The 20671-nt window shown below is 47.2% G+C and overlaps 1 protein-coding gene across 1 annotated transcript in view; it reads left to right on the top strand.

Moving 5' to 3' along the window:
• The window catches only part of PHF1 (PHD finger protein 1), a 1060025-nt gene extending 1039829 nt beyond the window's left edge, over window positions 1-20196 (top strand). The window contains exon 15 of the mRNA XM_086920608.1: window positions 17876-20196. Within this exon, the coding sequence (XP_086776734.1) occupies window positions 17876-18191 (316 nt within the window). The 3' untranslated portion in view covers window positions 18192-20196. The remainder of the gene's footprint in view (window positions 1-17875) is intronic.
• The last annotated feature ends 475 nt before the right edge of the window (window positions 20197-20671 follow it).

The following is a 20671-nucleotide window of genomic DNA, read 5'->3' as shown; positions in this document are numbered from 1 at the left end:
AAACCCCTCAGTGGTCCCAAAACAAGAACCTGGGGAAGACCCAGTTTCAAGGAGGAAAGTCCAACAGAGGTAGAAGTGGTCACCAACAGCAGTCCTCTACCACGACGAGAGGCGGTAAGTCATGAGCAGTGGCTTCCTCCGCCTCCATTGCCCACTCCAGTGGGACGAAGTGCTTCTCAACATCTAGCAGAGTGGGCCGGCATCACAGGAGATCGCTGGGTGCTGAATATACTACGCAATGGATATGTGCTACGCTTCCGTGCGCTTCCGAAGGACATACCACCAAAAAAGTCTTGTCCTCATCAGTTAAAGCTGCTTCGAAAAGAGGTGAGAGCTCTTCTCCAAAATCAGGCGATAGAGGAGGTTCCACCCGCTCAAAGAGGAAAAGGAGTTTACTCCAGATACTTTCTTGTCCCCAAAAAAGATCAGGAGTACAAGTTTCGACCAATTCTGGACCGTCGACTTCTGAACAAGGTCATTGTGAAGGAGAAGTTTCGCATGTTGGCCCTTCACCAAATATGTCCACATCTGCAAGTAGGGGATTGGATGTGTTCGGTGGACCTCCAAGATGCGTACTTCCACATTTCCATCGCAAAACGTCATCGGAAGTACCTGCGGTTTGTGGTCGGCCACAAACATTATAAGTACAAGGCCCTGCCCTTTGGGCTGAAGTCGGCTCCGCGAGTCTTCACCAAATGCATGGCAGTGGTGGCAGCTTTTCTTCACAGAAAAGTTATCTTCATCTATCCATACTTGGACGACTGGCTGCTAAAAGGTCCATCCCCACTGCAAGTGAGTCAGTTCTGTCTGCAGCAGCTGCACGACCTCGGGCTGCATGTAAACATGGACAAGTCAGTGCAGCAGCCCACCCACTACCTCGGCTCCGTTCTGGACACAAGTGTGGGAAGAGCGTATCCTTCGGAGGAGAGACTGTCTTCCATGAGACAGAGATGCAGGCTTCTGCTCCAGGTGCAGAATCCGACAGTACGGCAGGTGGCTTCCCTGCTAGGATCCCTGGCGTCCTGCATCTTTCTCATTCCCAACGTCAGGCTGAGGATGCGTCCTTTGCAGCAGACTCTGGAGGACCAGTGGGATCAGTCGACAGGTCGCTGGGAGGATCAGATCTCTCTCTCCCAGGCGGCGAGATCCTCCCTCTCATGGTGGACTCAGCAGCGGAATCTGATGGTGGGAGTCCCTTTTCACCAGCAACTACCAGTGCAATCGGTGATGACAGACGCGTCTCTGCAAGGCTGGGGGGGACACATGGGGTGCCTTCAGATTCAGGGACGGTGGTCGGCAAAAGAACAGACCTACCACATCAACATGCTATGGAGCTACGAGCAGTCCATCTGGCTCTGAAAGCTTTCCTGCCTGCTATTGAGTCCGATTCAGTCCTGGTCCAGACAGACAACACGACGACCATGTTTTACCTGAACAAGCACGGTGGAACTCGGTCGCGTCCTCTCTCCCTGGAGTCACAAGCGATCTGGCACTGGCTGCTCGCCCGGAACCTCTCGGTGGTGGCGGTGCATCTTCCAGGAGAGCAAAATGTTAAGGCAGACTCACTCAGCAGGCACTTCGAAGATCAGCCAGACTGGGTGCTACACGACGAGGTGGTGGCGGACCTTTTCCATCGTTGGGGTCGTCCGGAAATAGATCTATTCGCGGACGATGAAAACACAAAATGCCACGCCTTCGCGTCCAGGGTGCATCTTCCAGGAGAGCAAAATGTCAAGGCAGACTCACTCAGCAGGCACTTCGAAGATCAGCCAGACTGGGTGCTACACGACGAGGTGGTGGCGGACCTTTTCCATCGTTGGGATCGTCCGGAAATAGATCTATTCGCGGACGATGAAAACACAAAATGCCACGCCTTCGCGTCCAGATTCCACCGTCCAGGGACAAGGGGGAATGCTCTTTTGATGGACTGGTCAGGGACATTTGCCTATGCCTTTCCTCCTCTGCCCCTGATCCCGAAGGTGGTGCCCAAGCTACTCAGATCCAGCATGACCATGATTCTGATAGCTCCAGACTCGCCACGGCAGTGGTGGTACCCGGACCTTCTACATCTGTCGGTACTTCCACACAGGAGACTACCCTGCAGGCCGGACCTGCTGACCAAGATGGGAGGGAAGATTCTTCATCCCAACCTTCCCTCACTGAACTTGACAGCATGGCTCCTGAGGTCCTGCAATACAGACATTTAAATCTGCCTCCTGATTGTATGCATATTTTAAAAGAAGCAAAAAGACCCTCCACAAGAACGTCATACGCGTTTAAGTGGAAGAGGTTTTTTCTTTGCTGTAGAGCACATCACTTTGATCCTACAAAGGGGCAGGAGGATGTCATCCTCCCTTACCTTCTGTATCTAGCAAGATCTGGTCTTAAGTATGCTTCTATCATGGTGCATTTATCTGCCATTACGGCGTACAGGAAGTCGCCCAGTCAGCCCTCCTTTTTCCAAATGCAGGTGGTCAAGGACTTCTTACAGGGGTTAAAGAAAGTGTATCCCCCTGTTCGAAACCCTTCTCCTCCGTGGGAGTTAAACCTGGTGTAATCAAAGTTGATGGGCCCTCCTTTTGAGTAACCCTGGGCGAAGGACTTTGCTACGCCCACAGAGTGGGCGTAGTGTTGCCTACTTCGCCCTTTGCAAAATAGGCGTAGCAGGCAACACTACGCCCACTCCATGGGCGAAGCGAAGTTGCCCGCCACCCGCCTCCCTCCCGCTCTCCCGTACATACCGAATTTTAGTAAATGCGCAAAGAAAAGTAAATAAAATGCACTTACCTTGTCCGCTGCGTCCCAGGGGCTGCGGCTGCATAGGGTTCAAAAGACGTCGGGAATCCTCGTTGTAGTCTATGGAGCCTGAAAGAAGAAGTTGCTGGCAGGCGACCAGTGAAGATGTTCGGAGTGATCCAAGCCTGGATAGGTGATGGAGACGACCTGAAAGCAGAGGGGACTCGGCTCTTAATCACTAGCCAGTGATTGTGTGGGCACCAGGATGGCACCGGATGAAGTCACCTCGACGAGGTGAGTGGGCGACGCTGGACTCTGCAGTCACACGGGCTAGGAGGCGTTGTCGGCAACCAGGCTGGAGGTGCGAGCTGTCCCACGAAGGTGTCTGCTGTCGGCGATGCTGGACCCCAGATTGGGGCAACAAGCCTTGGCTAAGGCAAGCCCACGCGGTGGAGTAAAGATGGCGTCTGGAGTGGACCAGGAGGGTCCGGGGTGCTCCTCTTTTGGAAGGGAGCAGGGGCCAGCCTGGAGCAACCAGACCAGCGTTGAAATCGTCGTGGTACGTCGTCAGGAGGGCCACTAGCCAACGGGCAAGTGACCGGACAACGCAGTGGGCAGGAAAGAGCAGAAGGGCCCCACGCAGATCTCGTGGGTGCTGGAGCTGCTCAGGGTTGGGGCTTCTCAAACCCCAGTGCCCTCACTCGAGGATCCCTCGGCGGTCGTGCTGGTTAAGCGTCGTGCTGGTTTAGAAGATGGCCGGTCCCTCAGGTCTCGTCACACCCACGAATCTCAGCTGGGCTGATGATGCAGGTAGAGGTCAGAGATGCCAGGGAATCCGGGTCTCGTCGAGCTGGTCAGTCTTGATCCGGAGGATGGACGTGCAGCAAACCGCGATGCTTAATCGTTCTCCAAGATCTAGACTCTTACACTTCAGAAATACTAAGACAGTTAGATAATAAGGAACATTATCAAAGGCTAGCGTCCAATCCTACAAAGGAAATTCAAGAATTGATAAAGAAAATCACCACGGACGCATTGACTGAAGGGTTTTTAACTAAAAAAGAGTATAACTACTTAAATATTAAAAGCCCCAGAACACCAGTGATATACACTCTTCCGAAAATCCATAAGAGTCTCACTGCACCACCTGGACGCCCCATTGTTTCAGCCTGTGGGTCTATTCTAGAGCCATTGGGAGCCTTCATCGACTTCTTTATAAAGGAATTTGTCCCTTCCACACCTTGTTATGTTAGAGACTCCATGTCCATGATTTCACTGGTAGAGAATTTACCTTTTGACCCAGTAACAGACACTCTATGCACCATGGACGCGGAGTCCCTTTATACAAATATTCCCCAGGTAGCGGCCCTGAAGGTGATTAAAAAAAACCTGGACACACGCCCACGCCCTCACGCAATACCAACATCATTCATTTTACAGCTACTTAAAATCTGTTTGACGAGAAACTTCTTTACCTTTAATGGCCTCTTTTACCAACAGATTAAGGGGACAAGTATGGGAGCAATTTTTGCTCCAAACTTGGCTATACTTTTCATGAATGAAATTGAAAATGAGGTTATACTCTCGCCTTCTAATACCTTCCACTCAGGAATTGGGCTATGGCGTAGATACATTGACGACATCTTCATGATTTGGAGATGTGAAGTCAATGATCTGCGCAATTTCCAACACTGGATGGACAATAATTGTTGTGGCCTCCACTTTACCCTCACATCAAATAAAACCTCCATTGACTTCCTGGATCTTTCCATCTTCCACCAGGATGGAGTTCTCTTGACACGCCTGTTTAGAAAAACTACAGAGCGTAATACACTACTAGATTATTCCAGCAGCCACCCCAGAGCCTTGCGGGATTCACTACCATTCTCACAGTTCCTGCGAATTAGGAGAAATTGCTCGTGCAGGCAGGACTACTTTAAAGAAAGTGCCATTCTAGCAGTCAAACTAAAAAACAGGGGCTACCCTAGACGCATTGTCAAAAATGCCCTTAAAAGAGCATGGTACAGACCGAGAGAAACTTTGTTGACTCCAACTCAAAAAACCCCACAAGAGAGAATAGCTTGTGTTACCACGTTCTCCCCAGTGTCGAACAAATTGAGAAAAATGATACTCCGCCACTGGTCTGTCATTAATGCAGGCGTACTAGAAATTGAGCGTCCCTTATTTGCTTTCAAAAAAAGCAAAAATTTGAAGGACCATTTAGTCTGAGCCGCATTGCCAAGTACCAGTCAACCATCTACACTTGAAACTATATGGGGTCTGTCCCCCATTGTAGGACATGTGAAATGTGGCAATTGCAGTGTATGTGACATAACTATTGAAGGAAAAACCAGAGTATTTAATAACATCACTTTTACTAGTTCTTCACTGTCAAACTGTAACACTTGCAATGTGATATATTTGGTTCAATGTCCATGTTTGAAATTGTATGTGGGTCAAACTTCACAGAAGGTGAAAACAAGGATCTGCCAGCACAAGAGCCGCATTCGCTGCCAGACCCAGAATGCCCCGCTTGTGGAACATTTCATCAGTGCCAAGCACACAGAAAATGACTTAAAGTGGACTGTGTTGAAGGCTTTAAAGTTACCACCTAGAGGAGGATGCATGGCTCAACTTCTCAATAAGGAGGAACTAAAATGCATTATATTGCTGGACACAATACAGAATGGTCTTAATCGGACTGAGGACTGGGCAGGATTGCTGTGAATTGTCAGATGCTGACCTGAGAGACTGTTCAAAATGACCAATTGGGTCAATAGTCAATTCTGTCTGTTGTTCAGATGTACAGGTTGTTTCAACATCTTGTCTGCCACTGCCCGTCTTCGAATTCCAATATCAATACGGAAAGAAACTGAACTTGGTTGATGAAAACGCCATGTAATGTTTGCCAAATGTTATTGTTCTATCAAGTAAATCAGGGTGTACTAAGGAATTGCATGGGAAAGAGCATGATCACCCGGCTTACGTAAACGACACCACTCTAAGATGGCCACCACCGGGACACCCTCCCCGCCCCTTGCAACTCCCACTCCCTCATCGATGTTTATTTCACGCGTCCTTGTGTTTGCGCTCACTTCCGCATTATCGGGAAGCCGGCGGACTGCCATTGAGCACACCGCCCGTTCTTCGCTCGGATCGCGAGTGAAGGAGCACTGACTCTACGTTAAGGTAAGGGCCCCGGCCCCCCTCTCTCTTCCTGCCACGAGCCTGGAGTGCCTTCTCTTTTAATCCAATTTATCCCTGTTTACTTTCAGACCTTAAACTCAAAGCGCATACTTTCAAGCGGTCTGGATTAAGTATACCGGCCCTTTCTAGCGGGATTTCCAGTTGCTGGATATGAACTAATGGCCACAATGTTAAACCTATCGTAACAGGACATCGAGGTAACGTCCTGTTCCCCCCGCCACAATTCACCAGCGCATGATATCAACACTTGATACTCATTTGATTCCCTTTCCTCTAGGCACCAGCCCTCCACCCTACAATCTCTCCTAGAATCACAGGAGAATTGTGAGGATCGTTCGAAGAGGTGTGCAACTTCACCTACTATTATTGTAATTTCATGAGGCACATAGAGAATCCCGTCACGTCCACACAACGCATGTTTACGTCGCAGTCACCAAATCGACACTCATATGTTGAATTACGATACTTTGACCACAGCTCTAAGTGTCCGGAATCGTTTTTTAAGCGCACCGGGCGGCATGCCCCTAATAGCTTGAATCTCACATGAGTCATCACTACGGCGCATTTCTCGAAAGCGACACCAGTAGTCACAACCAGGTTAGCGCCTTAAAACTCACGGTGCCATAAACCGATTCGGTTTCAGTCTAAACTGTTCTCACCATTCCGTTTAGCATGAGATTGGTACACTGGAAGACTTTTGATTGAAGTCAACATCACAATGGCATGATATAAATGTATACTTTGTGCATTGTACCTGTAAAGAACAATTTTAATTAGTGCCATATTTAAACGTATTTCTCTTCTCTTTTTTCCTTTTTTCTCCCATCCTTGTTAATGTTACTTTCAACAGTTTTTTTAAAAAAGCACATACAGGCAAAACATTGTTTATGTCCTGATGATGATCCCAGTTCACTAGGAGCCGGGGATCGAAACGTCGTCGACACTTTTCCAAATTCTGTAACTTTCCCATCGCGTTGAAACTGTTACATGAATTTGTTGTCTGAACTTGCTGTGCGAATATGCTATTGATGCAAGGGACAATTGGCTCCCATGTTCTTTTTGCCTGATATTCTTTACCCTCCTTTCCTTGCTTTCTTCCCTACCTTTCAATCCTTTCAAAGTTTACTTTTGGATAGGTACAGGCTTGTACCCTATCAACTTTTGCATTAGACCTCTCTGATGGTCTTTTAAACTTGTTTATATTTAAAATAAAATTTCAGGCCCGGCTGGGTACTGAAAACAAGAGTCAATATAGTACTGATTGGAGTCTATATGTGCATCTGTTTTTGTGATAATTTAATCCTACGGACCACTGTTTTTCGTAATAATTGATTGCCCAAGGTCCTTGGGTACTTATTTGGGTCCCCCTTGTTTTTGAAAATATATGGACCCCAGATTGGGGCAACAAGCCTTGGCTAAGGCAAGCCCACGCGGTGGAGTAAAGATGGCGTCTGGAGTGGACCAGGAGGGTCCGGGGTGCTCCTCTTTTGGAAGGGAGCAAGGGCCAGCCTGGAGCAACCAGACCAGCGTTGAAATCGTCGTGGTACGTCGTCAGGAGGGCCACTAGCCAACGGGCAAGTGACCGGACAACGCAGTGGGCAGCAAAGAGCAGAAGGGCCCCACGCAGATCTCGTGGGTGCTGGAGCTGCTCAGGGTTGGGGCTTCTCAAACCCCAGTGCACTCACTCGAGGATCCCTCGGCGGTCGTGCTGGTTAAGCGTCGTGCTGGTTTAGAAGATGGCCGGTCCCTCAGGTCTCGTCACACCCACGAATCTCAGCTGGGCTGATGATGCAGGTAGAGGTCAGAGATGCCAGGGAATCCGGGTCTCGTCGAGCTGGTCAGTCTTGATCCGGAGGATGGACGTGCAGCAAACCGCGATGCTTAGGTGGTGCCTGCGGGTGCAGGGTGGCTACTCCTTAGCCACAAGGGAGAGTCTACAACGAAAGTCAAGAGTTCCTTTCGTGGAAAGTAGTTCAAGATTCAAGATGATCTAATTTGGGAAGGGGGCTCGCTCCTACCTTTATCCTAAGAAACGGGGCTGGCACGCGACTAGGTCCTGCCCATGGGTGGGACCAGGAGGGGGGTGGTTATACCCCTCTCCCTTGTCTGGACTTTCCCCAGCTCAGGGGCTGGGGTGCCCCTGGAACTGGTTTGAGCCGGAATATGCATAGTGAGCACCGGGGTGCCACTTGCAGTCACCTTCCTCTCAGCCCTGCTTACCTGGGATACACAAAACCCTGCCTGGGATGGTGCTAGCACCGCCCCTGACAGGAAACCCTTTGTCCAAGCTCTCCTCGCTGGAAGGACTCCCAGCAGCAGGAGGTCAGACTTGTGTCTGTGGTGGCAGCATCCATTTTGTGATGCTGAGGCTCGAGTTAACTTTAACCGGGTTTCACAGTTACATACATTTCGTGTCCCTCTAGAAGGGTGGAATGCTAACCCCGTCGCCAGAATTGGCGAGGGGTTAGTATTCCAATTCGTATGACACCTTACTCGACATGTTTTGATAAAGCGATACCAAAGTTGGCAAATAACCGCGAGGATTATAATGCACTTAAGAGTATATGGTACGCGTTATCATGGAACAGCTATTAGGACTTGGTTCCGCAAGCTGCAAACGGGCTCAGCTCATGCCAGAGCACCATCTCACATAATTCCAAGCACTCTGCCTCCAGGATTGATAAGGCCTGCCATAGGAGTGACTGATAGGAATATATGTGTCCATTTTAGGGTTAGATATAGGAATACTATATCTAAAGCAAAGGGTGATTACACCACCTTGCCCCAGCTGTCGTGCAGCCAGTTGTGTCATATTTGGGTGGCCAGCCAGGGGTGGCATAATACATGCTGCAGCCCCTGGTAGGCCCTGGGTACACCTATGCCCTGGGTACCTATAGTACACTGTACAGGGACTGATAAGGTTACCCAGTATCCAATTAGATATGTACCTAAGGTACATGGAATCCATTTTACGGCGAGAGCAGTGGGCCTGGGGTCCTGAATAGCAGGGTCCCAGGTCAACTAAGTCGAAAAACCAGCAAAACACCAGGCAAAAAGTTGGGGGCAACCATAGTCAGATATCCACCTTCCTACAATTACATCAGCCAGCACAGTAAGTGAGATCCAGGCATTGTGTACCAATGAGCCTTACACTGTTTTCCACCATAACAGAGTAGACTTAAGGGTGCATCCTTCTTTTTTCCCTAAGGTGGTGTCTGATTTTCACATCAATCAGTCCATTTCCCTGCCATCTTTCTTCCATGATCCAGCGACCCCAGCTGAGCGGTCGCTTCATTCCTTAGACCTTAAGAGGGTGCTTAAGATCTACTTATAAAGTACCAAGGAAATAAGGAAGACAGATCAACTGTTTGTTAATTATGGCGCCATAAGAACAGGCTTCCCAGCCGCTAAGAGATCCATTTCGAGATGGTTTGTTTCATGCATTACCTTAGCTTACCAGCTGGCGAAAAGGCCCTTACCTTTACCTCCCAAGGCACATTCCACCAGGGGGAAAGCGGCCACTGTTGCTTTCTTGCATGACGTCCCTTTGTCAAAAATTAGCAAGGCCGCAACCTGGAATTCAGTTCATACTTTTACGAGGCACTACTGCCTAGAATCTGATTCCAGGGCTGATGCTGAAGTAGGCCTGGCCTCCTTGAGAAATCTGTTCGGATAGTGGTTTCCTCTATCCTAGCTTGGTTTTTACTAGGCTTACTGATCACGTTTTCTGTGGTCTGCTTTGCCCGCAGGGAAATGAGGTGAGGCTCGCTATTCTATTCTAATGCTTATGACTATTGATGAGGGTCCCCTGGAAGAGAAGGATTAGTTACTTACCTGTAATCCTAGTTCTCTTCCAGGGGTATCCTCATCAAAGTCATAAGTAACCCTCCCGCCTCCCCGGGAAAGGACTATTTTAATTTGGAGATTGTTAACCTCCTTGTTCAATGGTTTTTTCAGTCCCCGCAAAGAACAACTGACCTAACTGTCACCCCTGAGGCATGATGGGAAGCTGGGGGTCATGAGTGCCTTAAAGGCACGTGTCAGTTTATTGCTATACAGCTACAGGTTAGCTTTTCAGTCTTTTTAGACTGTGTATTTGCAATGCAGCCTGGGAGCTTTCTATGCTTTCAGTGGTTTATGAGAATTTCTACTGCTTTCTGAGCATTAAAACAGTTTCTAAACAAACTTTGTTGTTGTTTCTCATGTTTCTAATGCATGTTATTCATATATGGTGGAAATTCTTTACAGCATGATTCAGCGCTGGTGTTTATTAGGCTGCAATTGCTTTTATATATATATATATATATATATATATATATATTTACTGAAAAAACCATAGGTTTTAGGCCTTATATGGTTAGGAATTAGCATTTAAAAAACCTTGAAAATTCACTGAAAAAACCATAGGTTTCAAGCCTTATATAGTTAGGAATAAACATATAAAAAACCATTGAAATTGCTCCTATATAGTTAGTTGGACTAACTCATACAAAACCATTGAAATTGCTCCTATATAGTTAGTTGTACTAACTATATATCGCGCACCCGTAATCCACTGCTGATGATGTCACATATTACATCATGCAAAACACCAGCATTTTACATCCAGAAATAAATCACTTCCACCTGACGCGTTTCGTGCTACACTGCACTTGTTCACAGGTTTGACTCCAGCAAAACAATCTAGCCTCGATTTTCTGTGCATTTAAATAATGTCCTGCCTTTTGATTGGATTACTCAGGTAAGTTCGAAATGGATGCATTATGGAACATGGTGTTCCCAGGCTCGAATCACATCCTCCAGTGGGTTTTATTTTGCTGTTTAAATTTAGTCATTTGTCATAATTGCCTTCAGTGGGCCTCTGGACGTCCTTGCTGGTGGAAATCATGCTGTCTGTTATCCCGCAATGGAGTTAAGAAAAGTTCCAACCTCCACGGTCCTCAGTATAGGCGGTGCTACTTCCACGGCAGGACTGCCGTTATATTATTGTATTTCACAAGTTGCCCAAAGCTTCGGAAATGCACACGATGACAGACGAACTTTTCAAAGTTCATTTACTCGCAAAACACCAGCATTTTACATCCAGAAATAAATCACTTTCACCTGACGCGTTTCGTGCTACACTGCACTTGTTCACAGGTTTGACTCCAGCAAAACAATCTAGCCTCGATTTTCTGTGCATTTGAATAATGTCCTGCCTTTTGATTGGATTACTCAGGTAAGTTCGAAATTGATGCATTATGGAACATGGTGTTCCCAGGCTCGAATCACATCCTACAGTGGGTTTTATTTTGCTGTTTAAATTTAGTCATTTGTCATAATTGCCTTTAGTGGGCCTCTGGACGTCCTTGCTGGTGGAAATCATGCTGTCTGTTATCCCGCAATGGAGTTAAGAAAAGTTCCAACCTCCACGGTCCTCAGTATAGGCGGTGCTACTTCCACGGCAGGACTGCCGTTATATTATTGTATTTCACAAGTTGCCCAAAGCTTCGGAAATGCACACGATGACAGACAAACTTTTCAAATAATGATGCATTTAAAAATACAAACGAAATGTTGACACTTAATGCTTGCAGCAAGGAAATACATGTTCCATCATGCACCAAAATCTAGTGCACTGAACCCACGCCCATAGGAGGCTGGTGAATAAAACCGGAAATGAAAAGCGAGTTTTAAATGTCATGTTTGTTGCAGCCCAGGAAGAAGAGGCTTTGACCTTGAAACGCGTTGGCAATGTAAATATTAATTGGAACTGAAAAGCAGTCTGCATTGTAAAGCCTGATGGCAGGAGGCCGTCGTGTGACCTCTCGAAGCTCTGGCACATTGGATAAAAAACATACACACGGCAGCCTGGCCGTGGAGAGGAGCACCATCACCAGCTGGGGAAGGAACTCTGCTACCAGTTGGTGAGGCTGCAGGTTTTGAACTATCAGGACTTTTGAGCACAGCTTTCTATATGCTAAAATTAGCCTGCTTTGATGTCTCCTAACCTACTAAAGGAAATAATGATGCATTTAAAAATACAAACGAAATGTTGACACTTAATGCTTGCAGCAAGGAAATACATGTTCCATCATGCACCAAAATCTAGTGCACTGAACCCACGCCCATAGGAGGCAGGTGAATAACACCGGAAATGAAAAGCGAGTTTTAATTGTCATGTTTGTTGCAGCCCAGGAAGAAGAGGCTTTGACCTTGAAACGCGTTGGCAATGTAAATATTAATTGGAACTGAAAAGCAGTCTGCATTGTAAAGCCGGATGGCAGGAGGCTGTCGTGTGACCTCTCGAAGCTCTGGCACATTGGATAAAAAAAAAAAAAAATATATATATATATATATATATATATATATATATATTCTGAACTCCGTTCCCAAATCCGCTTTTCCAGCAAGAAAGGATGCAGACCCAAAGCTAGTGCTGAAGCTGTTTTATTTCGCGGGCACCTCTGCCATATATATATATATATATACATATATTGCTCTATCAACTAATAACAAGCATTTGCAATGCAATAGGTCTCGCATTTGCGAGAGTTTGAGCTATTGGCATAGTAAATGACCACCCACCTAATTTAGATGGGTGCATATATAGCAGTTTTTCAATGCCTATCACTGGCAGTAAAAAGCTTGCTGTAAAGTGCATTGAAAAGTGTTGTACGTGAAGTGGTGAGTTAGTGAAGAGGTTGCAGTGTTACTAGAGAGGCCAAACAGTGAATGGGCATGAAAGTAAACTTAACTATGAAGGTTGGCAATAAGATTTTGTAAACACACCGGAAAGCTCCTGCAGGGAAGCTCTGTTGCTGTTTATCCTGCCCTTGTTTGGTGTTTGTATTCGGGTGGTACCAGGGCGACAAGATTGTGGAAACCACGAAGTGGGACATTCCATTAATAAAGGAGTAAGAATCCAGTTTCCCATTCCCAAGCGGCACAGAATGAGGTGTCAGTGCAGACCAATTCGAGAAAAACAGAATGCGAAGCATTATGGGGCAATTTAAAGTAACTTTAGATGTAGTGATAAAGCGCAGACCAACATTAGGAAAACTGAACCCGAACCATTAAGGGGCAATTTAAAGTAACTGAGCACACAATGGTATGTTGTCTGCACTACGCAGTATGGCCTGTTAGTAAACTCTTGCTGTGTATTATATTTTAAATAAAATAGCACACAGGAGAACTTTTATGAAATAGCCTCTGTTCTTTGTTTGCTTAATTGTGCAGTTTTGTGTGTGGTCCTGTGGTTCAAAAATTAAAGCCCGAGAAATAGGAAGATGGTGCCCAAAATCGTGACGAGTAGGTGGAAGGATGAGAAGGGGAAGCGGCAGCACAAGTTGGAATAAGGAACAATGTCTGTGGCTTGCCCGCATTAATAAAGTTACAATTGCAGCACTACAGAGGGGCATCTTCTCCCAATTGACATCTCCCAAGCTCTCTCGAACAGGTATGGCCTTTATTCTCCTGTTACCTGTGTTAACCACCCCCCTCTGCCCCCCCCCCCCTCCTGGCCGCTCATCATAGCCGCCAAGACTCCAACACCCCCATTGGTCCACAATTTGTCCCACAACATTCGGACCGTTCTAGGCTCTACAGGCTCCCACTGCTACTCGTACTCCACCTGCCAACTACTCGCCACTGATTCTCTGGTAATTCCTCTGACAACTGCTTACCCCCACTGCCGAGCCCCCGATTTACATCCCGATAGTAGCCCTAGCACCCAGCAACCATGTCCATACCCTGTGGCACCCGCAGCACTTTAGTACAGTTACCTGTAGGCTCCATCAGCGCCTGGCATCATTACCCGGTCTCCCCCTCGGCACGGGAGACCGGCGGGCAAGCGGACGGCATCTCCTCTTTTCCCGGGGCTCCCTCAGCACACGGGAGCCCCGCACCAGCCCCACACCAGCTGGCATCATTACCCGGTCTCCCCCTCGGCACGGGAGACCGGCGAGCATGCGGACGGCGTCTCCTCTTTTCCCGGGGCTCCCTCAGCACACGGGAGCCCCGCACCAGCTGATCATTACCCGGTCTCCCCCTCGGCACAGGAGACCGGCGGGCAAGCGGACGGCGTCTCCTCTTTTCCCGGGGCTCCCTCAGCACACGGGAGCCCCGCACCAGCCACGCACCAGATGATCATTACCCGGTCTCCCCCTCGGCACGGGAGACCGGCGGGCAAGCGGACGGCGTCTCCTCTTTTCCCGGGGCTCCCTCAGCACACGGGAGCCCCGCACCAGCCGGCATCATTATCCGGTCTCCCCCTCGGCACGGGAGACCGGCGGGCAAGCGGACGGCGTCTCCTCTTTTTCCGGGGCTCATCAGCACACGGGAGCCCTGCACCAGCCGGCATCATTATCCGGTCTCCCCCTCGGCACGGGAGACCGGCGGGCTGATGAAAGGCTTCCCCCAGGAAGGGGGAAGCGGAAACCACGTCGTCCCGGCCCCGCCCACAACCAGGCGGCGGCCATCTTGAGGCGGCTCGGGCCGCGGCGGTGATCTCGGGGGTAAAACGAGGGGTGGGCACCCTCGAAATGAAAATAAAACAGATGAAAATAAAAGAGGGAAGCCCCCCAAATCCCCCCACCCCCACCCCCCAAAAAGAAATTCCGAAAAATCGCGGGGTGCGCGCACGGTGCGCGCTTATAGATATATAATTTGATTCTCTTTTAATTTTCTCAGGAACTACTGGAGGGATTTACACTATTTAACCAAAAGCGTGATCTGCGTACCGGACACTACCATTTTGACAAGTTTGGTGTAATTCCCTTCAGCGGTTCAAGCTGTAGCCGTGTCTAAAGGTCCTATGGAAATTAACATGGGTAAAACACGTTTTGGGACCCTCCTTTTTTCTCAGCCCCCACTTGACTAATCCCCCCCAAACTTTCGGGGAAGGAGAGGAGCGGTGCGAGCCATCTTCTTTGAGAAATTTGCGAAGATTCATCAACCAGCGCCAAAGTTATTCCCAATAGAATGTTGGTGATTTCCTATGGAAACTAGGTCCTAACTATATATACCTACTGGCTACCGCCAGTAGGTAATATATATATATATATATGTGTGGGGACATGTAATATAATGTTTCCGGGGTCCCGCGCATGGGCGGGAATATTCTAATGCTTATGACTTTGATGAGGATACCCCTGGAAGAGAACTAGGATTACAGGTAAGTAACTAATCCTTTTTGTGGTCATTGGTTGGAGTTCTGAGCTTGTGCAACCCCCACACTACCTCCCGAGAAGCCGGTGACGGCTCCCCTATGCTACACTATCAGTTTCGGAAAGGGTTGTACTTGACCTTGTTGGCAGTTGGAACAGTCACTCTACCCTCTGTTGTTTGTACTGGTTGTAGATGCCTTGGCTGCACCCAAGTAAAGGAGATAAAGTGGGCAAATAACCCACACCCAAGACAGGATCTCCCAATACAGAGACAACACGCTGCCCTATATCCAACAGCCCAGAACCTCTGTCCTGCTCCTTGTGGATATTTTAAAGATATACGGTGAGGCCTCTGGCCCCAAAGTCAACTGAAGAAATCCATTAGCATCCCTATTGGTAGGAATCCGATGTCTTCACTTGCCCCTGCTCCCCTTCTGATAGTGGGTGACCATTTCCAATATTTGGCCATGGAGGTTACAAGAAGTCAACACCGGTGTTGGGGGTTGAATATAACCCTCATTTTGGATAATTTAAAGGAGGCATTCAAATCCTGAGCCTCCCTCCTCATTCTGATGGGGCTAAGAGCGCTGTTTAAAATGATATTGATGCCATGCTTTGTCTGTGTACTGCAAAATTACCCATTTCCACTGCCACCATCCTTCTTTGCAGAGCTACCATCCCCAATTTGAGGTTTTCTCCGCAGACGGCTGACTCTGAGTGTCTATCACTGAGTGTAGACAGTCCTCTTTTGATGGTGGGTTGGGAGTGGTAGACCTAGGTTTCTATTATTGAGCCTAACAACTCATCCCCATTTAGACCGGATATCTTCCTTTAGGAATGACCCCTCAGAAAGACTGGAAATGGACCTCCTTGATAAATTTGATTTATTCCACTTACTTTATGTTAAGGCAATTCCTATGATGCTCCCAGCAGTCACCAAACTTCCACTTTAATGTTGTCAGGGGCGGCTCTAGGCTCATGGTGGCCCTAGGCAGGGAGCGTGGTAGGAGTCCCCAGGCGGAACGCAGGCACAGAGGCCAGTGATGAGGGGGGGGGGTCTGGGTGTTTGGAAGTGGAACAGAGCCGGAGGCCGCCAAATCCCTGCCAGGGGCCGCCACACAAATATGTATCTATCCTCAGAGGATTATTATATTAAGGATATATATTGGCGTGGTGGCCCCTTGGGTTTAGCCGCCCTGTGCAGGTACACAGCTTGCACATGCCTAAGGCCGCCCCTGATGTTGTCAAGAAGCATTAAAATATATCCATTGGTAAAATAAGTCCATAGCAATGACTTTTCTTTGGTAAGGTACTTGGCTTGCCCAGTGGGACTTGATCAGTGACTCAATGTGTGGTGAGGCGTGCGGTGAGCTGACAGTATTAGGTCATTTGATGATCTAGCCATGGACTTCCATTTACATAAGACTAAATGTTTCCTAAATCTTCAACTGTGTCATGCTTTCTAAAGCTACAGAGGTAGACTATCTGCCCTTCCACAATTTAGTCTTCTTGGCATTGAGAAGGAATCTCACGTGTATATATAGATCTCTTGGGTTCAGTTCCCCCAATCATCACTAACAATTGGGAGATATGCAGCAATTTGTCTAGGTACACTAGATGACGATGAGTGGGTGAAAGCGATAATTGCACAGTGAGATAATATATATATATATATATATATATATATATATATATATATATATATATATATATATATATATATATATATATATATATATATATATATATATATATATTCACATATATACTTTAACTGGATGAGGGGGAAGTCATGTTGGGTTGGCTAATCCCATCAACTTCAAATAGGAAATGTGTGTACTCCTAACTGCCAGAGGCAGATATTACTACGTAATATGGTAATTCCCCAGAGTAACTGATTATTGGTGCAAAGTAAGTGACATACTGGGGAATGCGATGGGTAGGAGGATAATCTATGACCCCAGGCACAAGCATTATGGAACACCGGAGTGGGCCTCTCACCCCACATACATATAGCCATGGTCCTTTTGATAGCCAAGAGGGATCTGGCCAATCGCTCCCCACACAGGAGGAATAAACCAGGGACATGGACTTCTGTGCTCCTATTGTTCAGAAACCTCGTGGTGTGCAGAAGTACAATACAAAAACATGGAGTCCATGGTGAAAGTACTTTAATAGGGGCTTGTGAAGTCCTAGCTATTTCACTACCTGACTGCCGCTGCTGCAGCTGTGTTCATGATACTATTGTGATCTGTTGCTCCATTGACTAATGTAGTTATTGTTGCAATGTCTGTAAACAACTCATTCCCTTCCTGATCCGTATTGTTCTTGTTGCTGTATATAAATACAGTAGCGACTCACAGAAATGCTGAAGACTTTAGGGGGGACCAGTTACCAGGCAGCCAGTGGTAGGGGCATGAACGGTAAGGAGTAGAGGTTGTGAATACATGGTAGCATCCACTTCTTCCACACTCTAGAGGTACAGTGCAGGGGTGTGACGTCCCCAGCACCAAAGGAGTCCGCTTGAAATTGGCTTGTTAAAATATGAATAGCTCATCAAATGTGGTTTGTGAGTTTTTGAAGAAATGCTTCGGATAGGAAATAGTTTTTGACTTCCACACCTAAACAAATTACAAGTAGCTTTTCTTGTTTAGTCATTACTGTGGAGTCACAGATTTCCATTGGCTTTGGAACATAGTGAGTGAATGAAGTAAGGCATAATTACCAACTTTAATTTCCTGTGCATCTGATAATTTAGAAGTTGTTTGTGTTTTCGTGTCTTGCAGTGAAGAAGGTCCTGATTTACGTGATTCTTCCTACCCTGCTCCGTCCTACGAGACTGACATCTCAAAGAGAGAAAAGTGCCGCTCCCTGCCTTCCACACCTTCCTGCAAGAGCAGCCATGCCAATAAAAGGTCTGCAGATGATCCCCCTGCCCAGCCCTCCAGTAGTACCAGCACCAGTGCTTCTTCTGCCCCTACCTACTTTGGAGCTGTGGGACGGCTGGCCCGTGGAGAGTCAGTGCGCATTCTGGCTCGGAGAGAGACTATGGACGGGACCGTACAGTACCTGGTGGAGTGGGGGGATGGAAGTGTCCTGTAAGGGAAGGGATGCATGCCGCAGGCAGCAGAATAATTTCTCTTAGCGCTTTAACCTGTAACATTGGGGGTTAGGAAGCCCTAGAAAAGCCTTACAGCAGATGCCATTCAGTGTTTTTAGGATTTGGCGAGAAAAGAAGTATCAACAAAACAGAGGGCTTGAGGAAAGTGCATGGCAATCTTTGGGTTGGAGGTGCTGCTGGCTTCCCACAGAGTGACATGCAGATACAGCAGGGCCAGTTCAGCTTACCATGAGTCAAAGTAAAGGGACGAGAGACTGGCTGATGGGAAATGGAGGAAGATGAAGAGAGGCGTGTAGTGAAGAGGCACTGAAGGGAAAGAGGGGCCAAAAAAGGAGGAAGGAAATAAGATACAGTGGAAACTAAGTATCTGAGACTCTTGGGACAAAGCCGAAGATTAATAGGCTGAATAATGAGAGATGGTGATAGGACAAATTGAGTGAGCAAGAGATGAGGAATGATGGGAAGAAAATTGGCGAGTTAGATGGTGAATGGAAAGAGCCAACAAGATGCCTAGGGGAAAGAGGTAATATTTTGATGCTAATTTGGTATAGACAGAGTGAGGTTAGAGGTAGGAGAAAGATGAGGCCAATAAGAGTGGTAGTTTGAAGAGCTAGACAGGTGAGTTGAATGGAAGAGCCGGAGGACAGCAATGTAGGCAGTGACCGGTGATGGCCAGTGAAGTGAGAGCAGGATGTAGACGAGGAAACGAAGAGAGGGAAGGAACGATTAAAGGACTGATGTAAAGGAAGATGTATAAAGAGAGGAGGAGAAATGTTGGTAGACGAGAGGAGTGGATAAGGTAGAAATGGCCATTAGACAGATGCATGTGGAAGTTACACATAAAAGATGGGAAAGAGATGGATAGGTAAGAAAGATCAATGTTGAGGGGAGAAGTAGTGTTAGTGTGAGAGACGAGGGGCCAGAGAGAAGAGTCAGTGTGAGAAAAGAGTTCGAGGAGAGAAAGAGGAGTTAGAGAAATGGTTGAGGGTGAACTGAAAAGGAGAGGAGATGACGCGATGCATGTAGAAGTAATAGCTAAAAAGTAGCAAAGAGCTGGATACGAGAGCTTAGTATTGAGGGGTGAGGAAGCAATAGCATGAAGCGATGAGGGGCCAGAGAGTGAGATAAGAGGTTGATGGGAGAAAGAGGCGTTACTAATGTGGTTGAGAAGGTAGATGAAAAGGAGCGGAGATAAAGCAATGGCTATGGAGCAAATAGACGTTATTGGGGAGGCTAAGTGGGGAACACGGGGGGCTAGGTGTAATACAGTGCTGGGTGAGAACAGAGACATTTGGTAAACAACCATGAATCACAGATTGATTGGGACAGTGGGGAAAAAGGAGTGGCACATGAAAGGTAAGAGAGCTGAAGGGCAGGAGTAAAGAAGGTACTGTGAAGCCACTTATGTAGGGAACAGACTCCAAAAGGGCATCATATGTAAGCAGCTGCAGTGCCTTCTTTTCCACCTCTATTAGTCCTTGGATTGAAAAATGTATTTGCCTACACTTCCAGCTTTTCCTAGAGGGTGTGGCAGGGTGCTTGTGCTTGCCTTGTTTACTCTTGCTTTGATAGGCTGTCATGAGTATTTGCATGGCTCATAGTGCGGGAAAGGGTGAGGGGTGATGGAAACTGGTTGGTTCTTCCGCAAAGAATGTGTTTACACTCTGCTCTTTCAGGCAGTGGTGTGCCCCCATTATTGACTCTCGGAGTGGAAGCTTCACTCACGTTATTGGTTCTCATAGCTGGGTGAAAGTAGTGTTTTACCCACATTTTACGCTCTTCCGAGTAGATTCTTCAGTCATTCTTTTTTTTTTTTACTGTGGGGTGTTGTTTTGTATATACTCAAACTACTTGGTCTTCCTGGAGTTTGTGGGTTCAAGTTCTTAATTCTTCCTAGAAGGTGCAGATGGTATTGCACTAACATGATGGATCTTTCTGGGGCTATGGTGCTTGCTTACTCTAGGATCTTTCTGAGGGGTGTGTGCTCTGTGTTAAAAAACGTCTCCTTCTACAGGCATTGGGCAAAACAGCGCCTCTTCTTGCTAGATCTGAGCTTACATTTTCTTTTTTTCTGAGCAGTGATGCTAGGATGGTATTGTATGCGCACGTATGACTCTTCCTTTAAATGCGTATAGAATATGTGCTCGTACAGCTTTTACTGTGGTTATACCGTGGTTCATTTATAGTGTTAGTACATTGTGCTTAACTCACTTTTTTACTTCAATTTTGGAATTGGGTATTCTGTTTCTTCTTCTCACTCTCTCTTGAGTTGCCTGAGAGCATTGTGGTCGTACCATTTTCTCTCCCCAAGTTGGATTGGAATACGCTACTCACCTCCTGGATGAGCTGGCAGTCTTGTGCTGTAACGCTTCATTTTCATGAGAATGGTCAGCTCTTACACCTCTTTTTGCTTTGAGATGGGCAGGGAGAATAATTTCTCTTAACTCTTTCTAGGAATGGA

The sequence above is a fragment of the Lissotriton vulgaris genome, chromosome 5, assembly GCF_964263255.1.
Source record: "Lissotriton vulgaris chromosome 5, aLisVul1.2, whole genome shotgun sequence".
NCBI classification, from domain to species: domain Eukaryota; kingdom Metazoa; phylum Chordata; class Amphibia; order Caudata; family Salamandridae; genus Lissotriton; species Lissotriton vulgaris.
The sequence above is the reverse complement of the archived record's forward strand: the minus strand, read 5'-3'. Positions and strand labels throughout refer to the sequence as shown.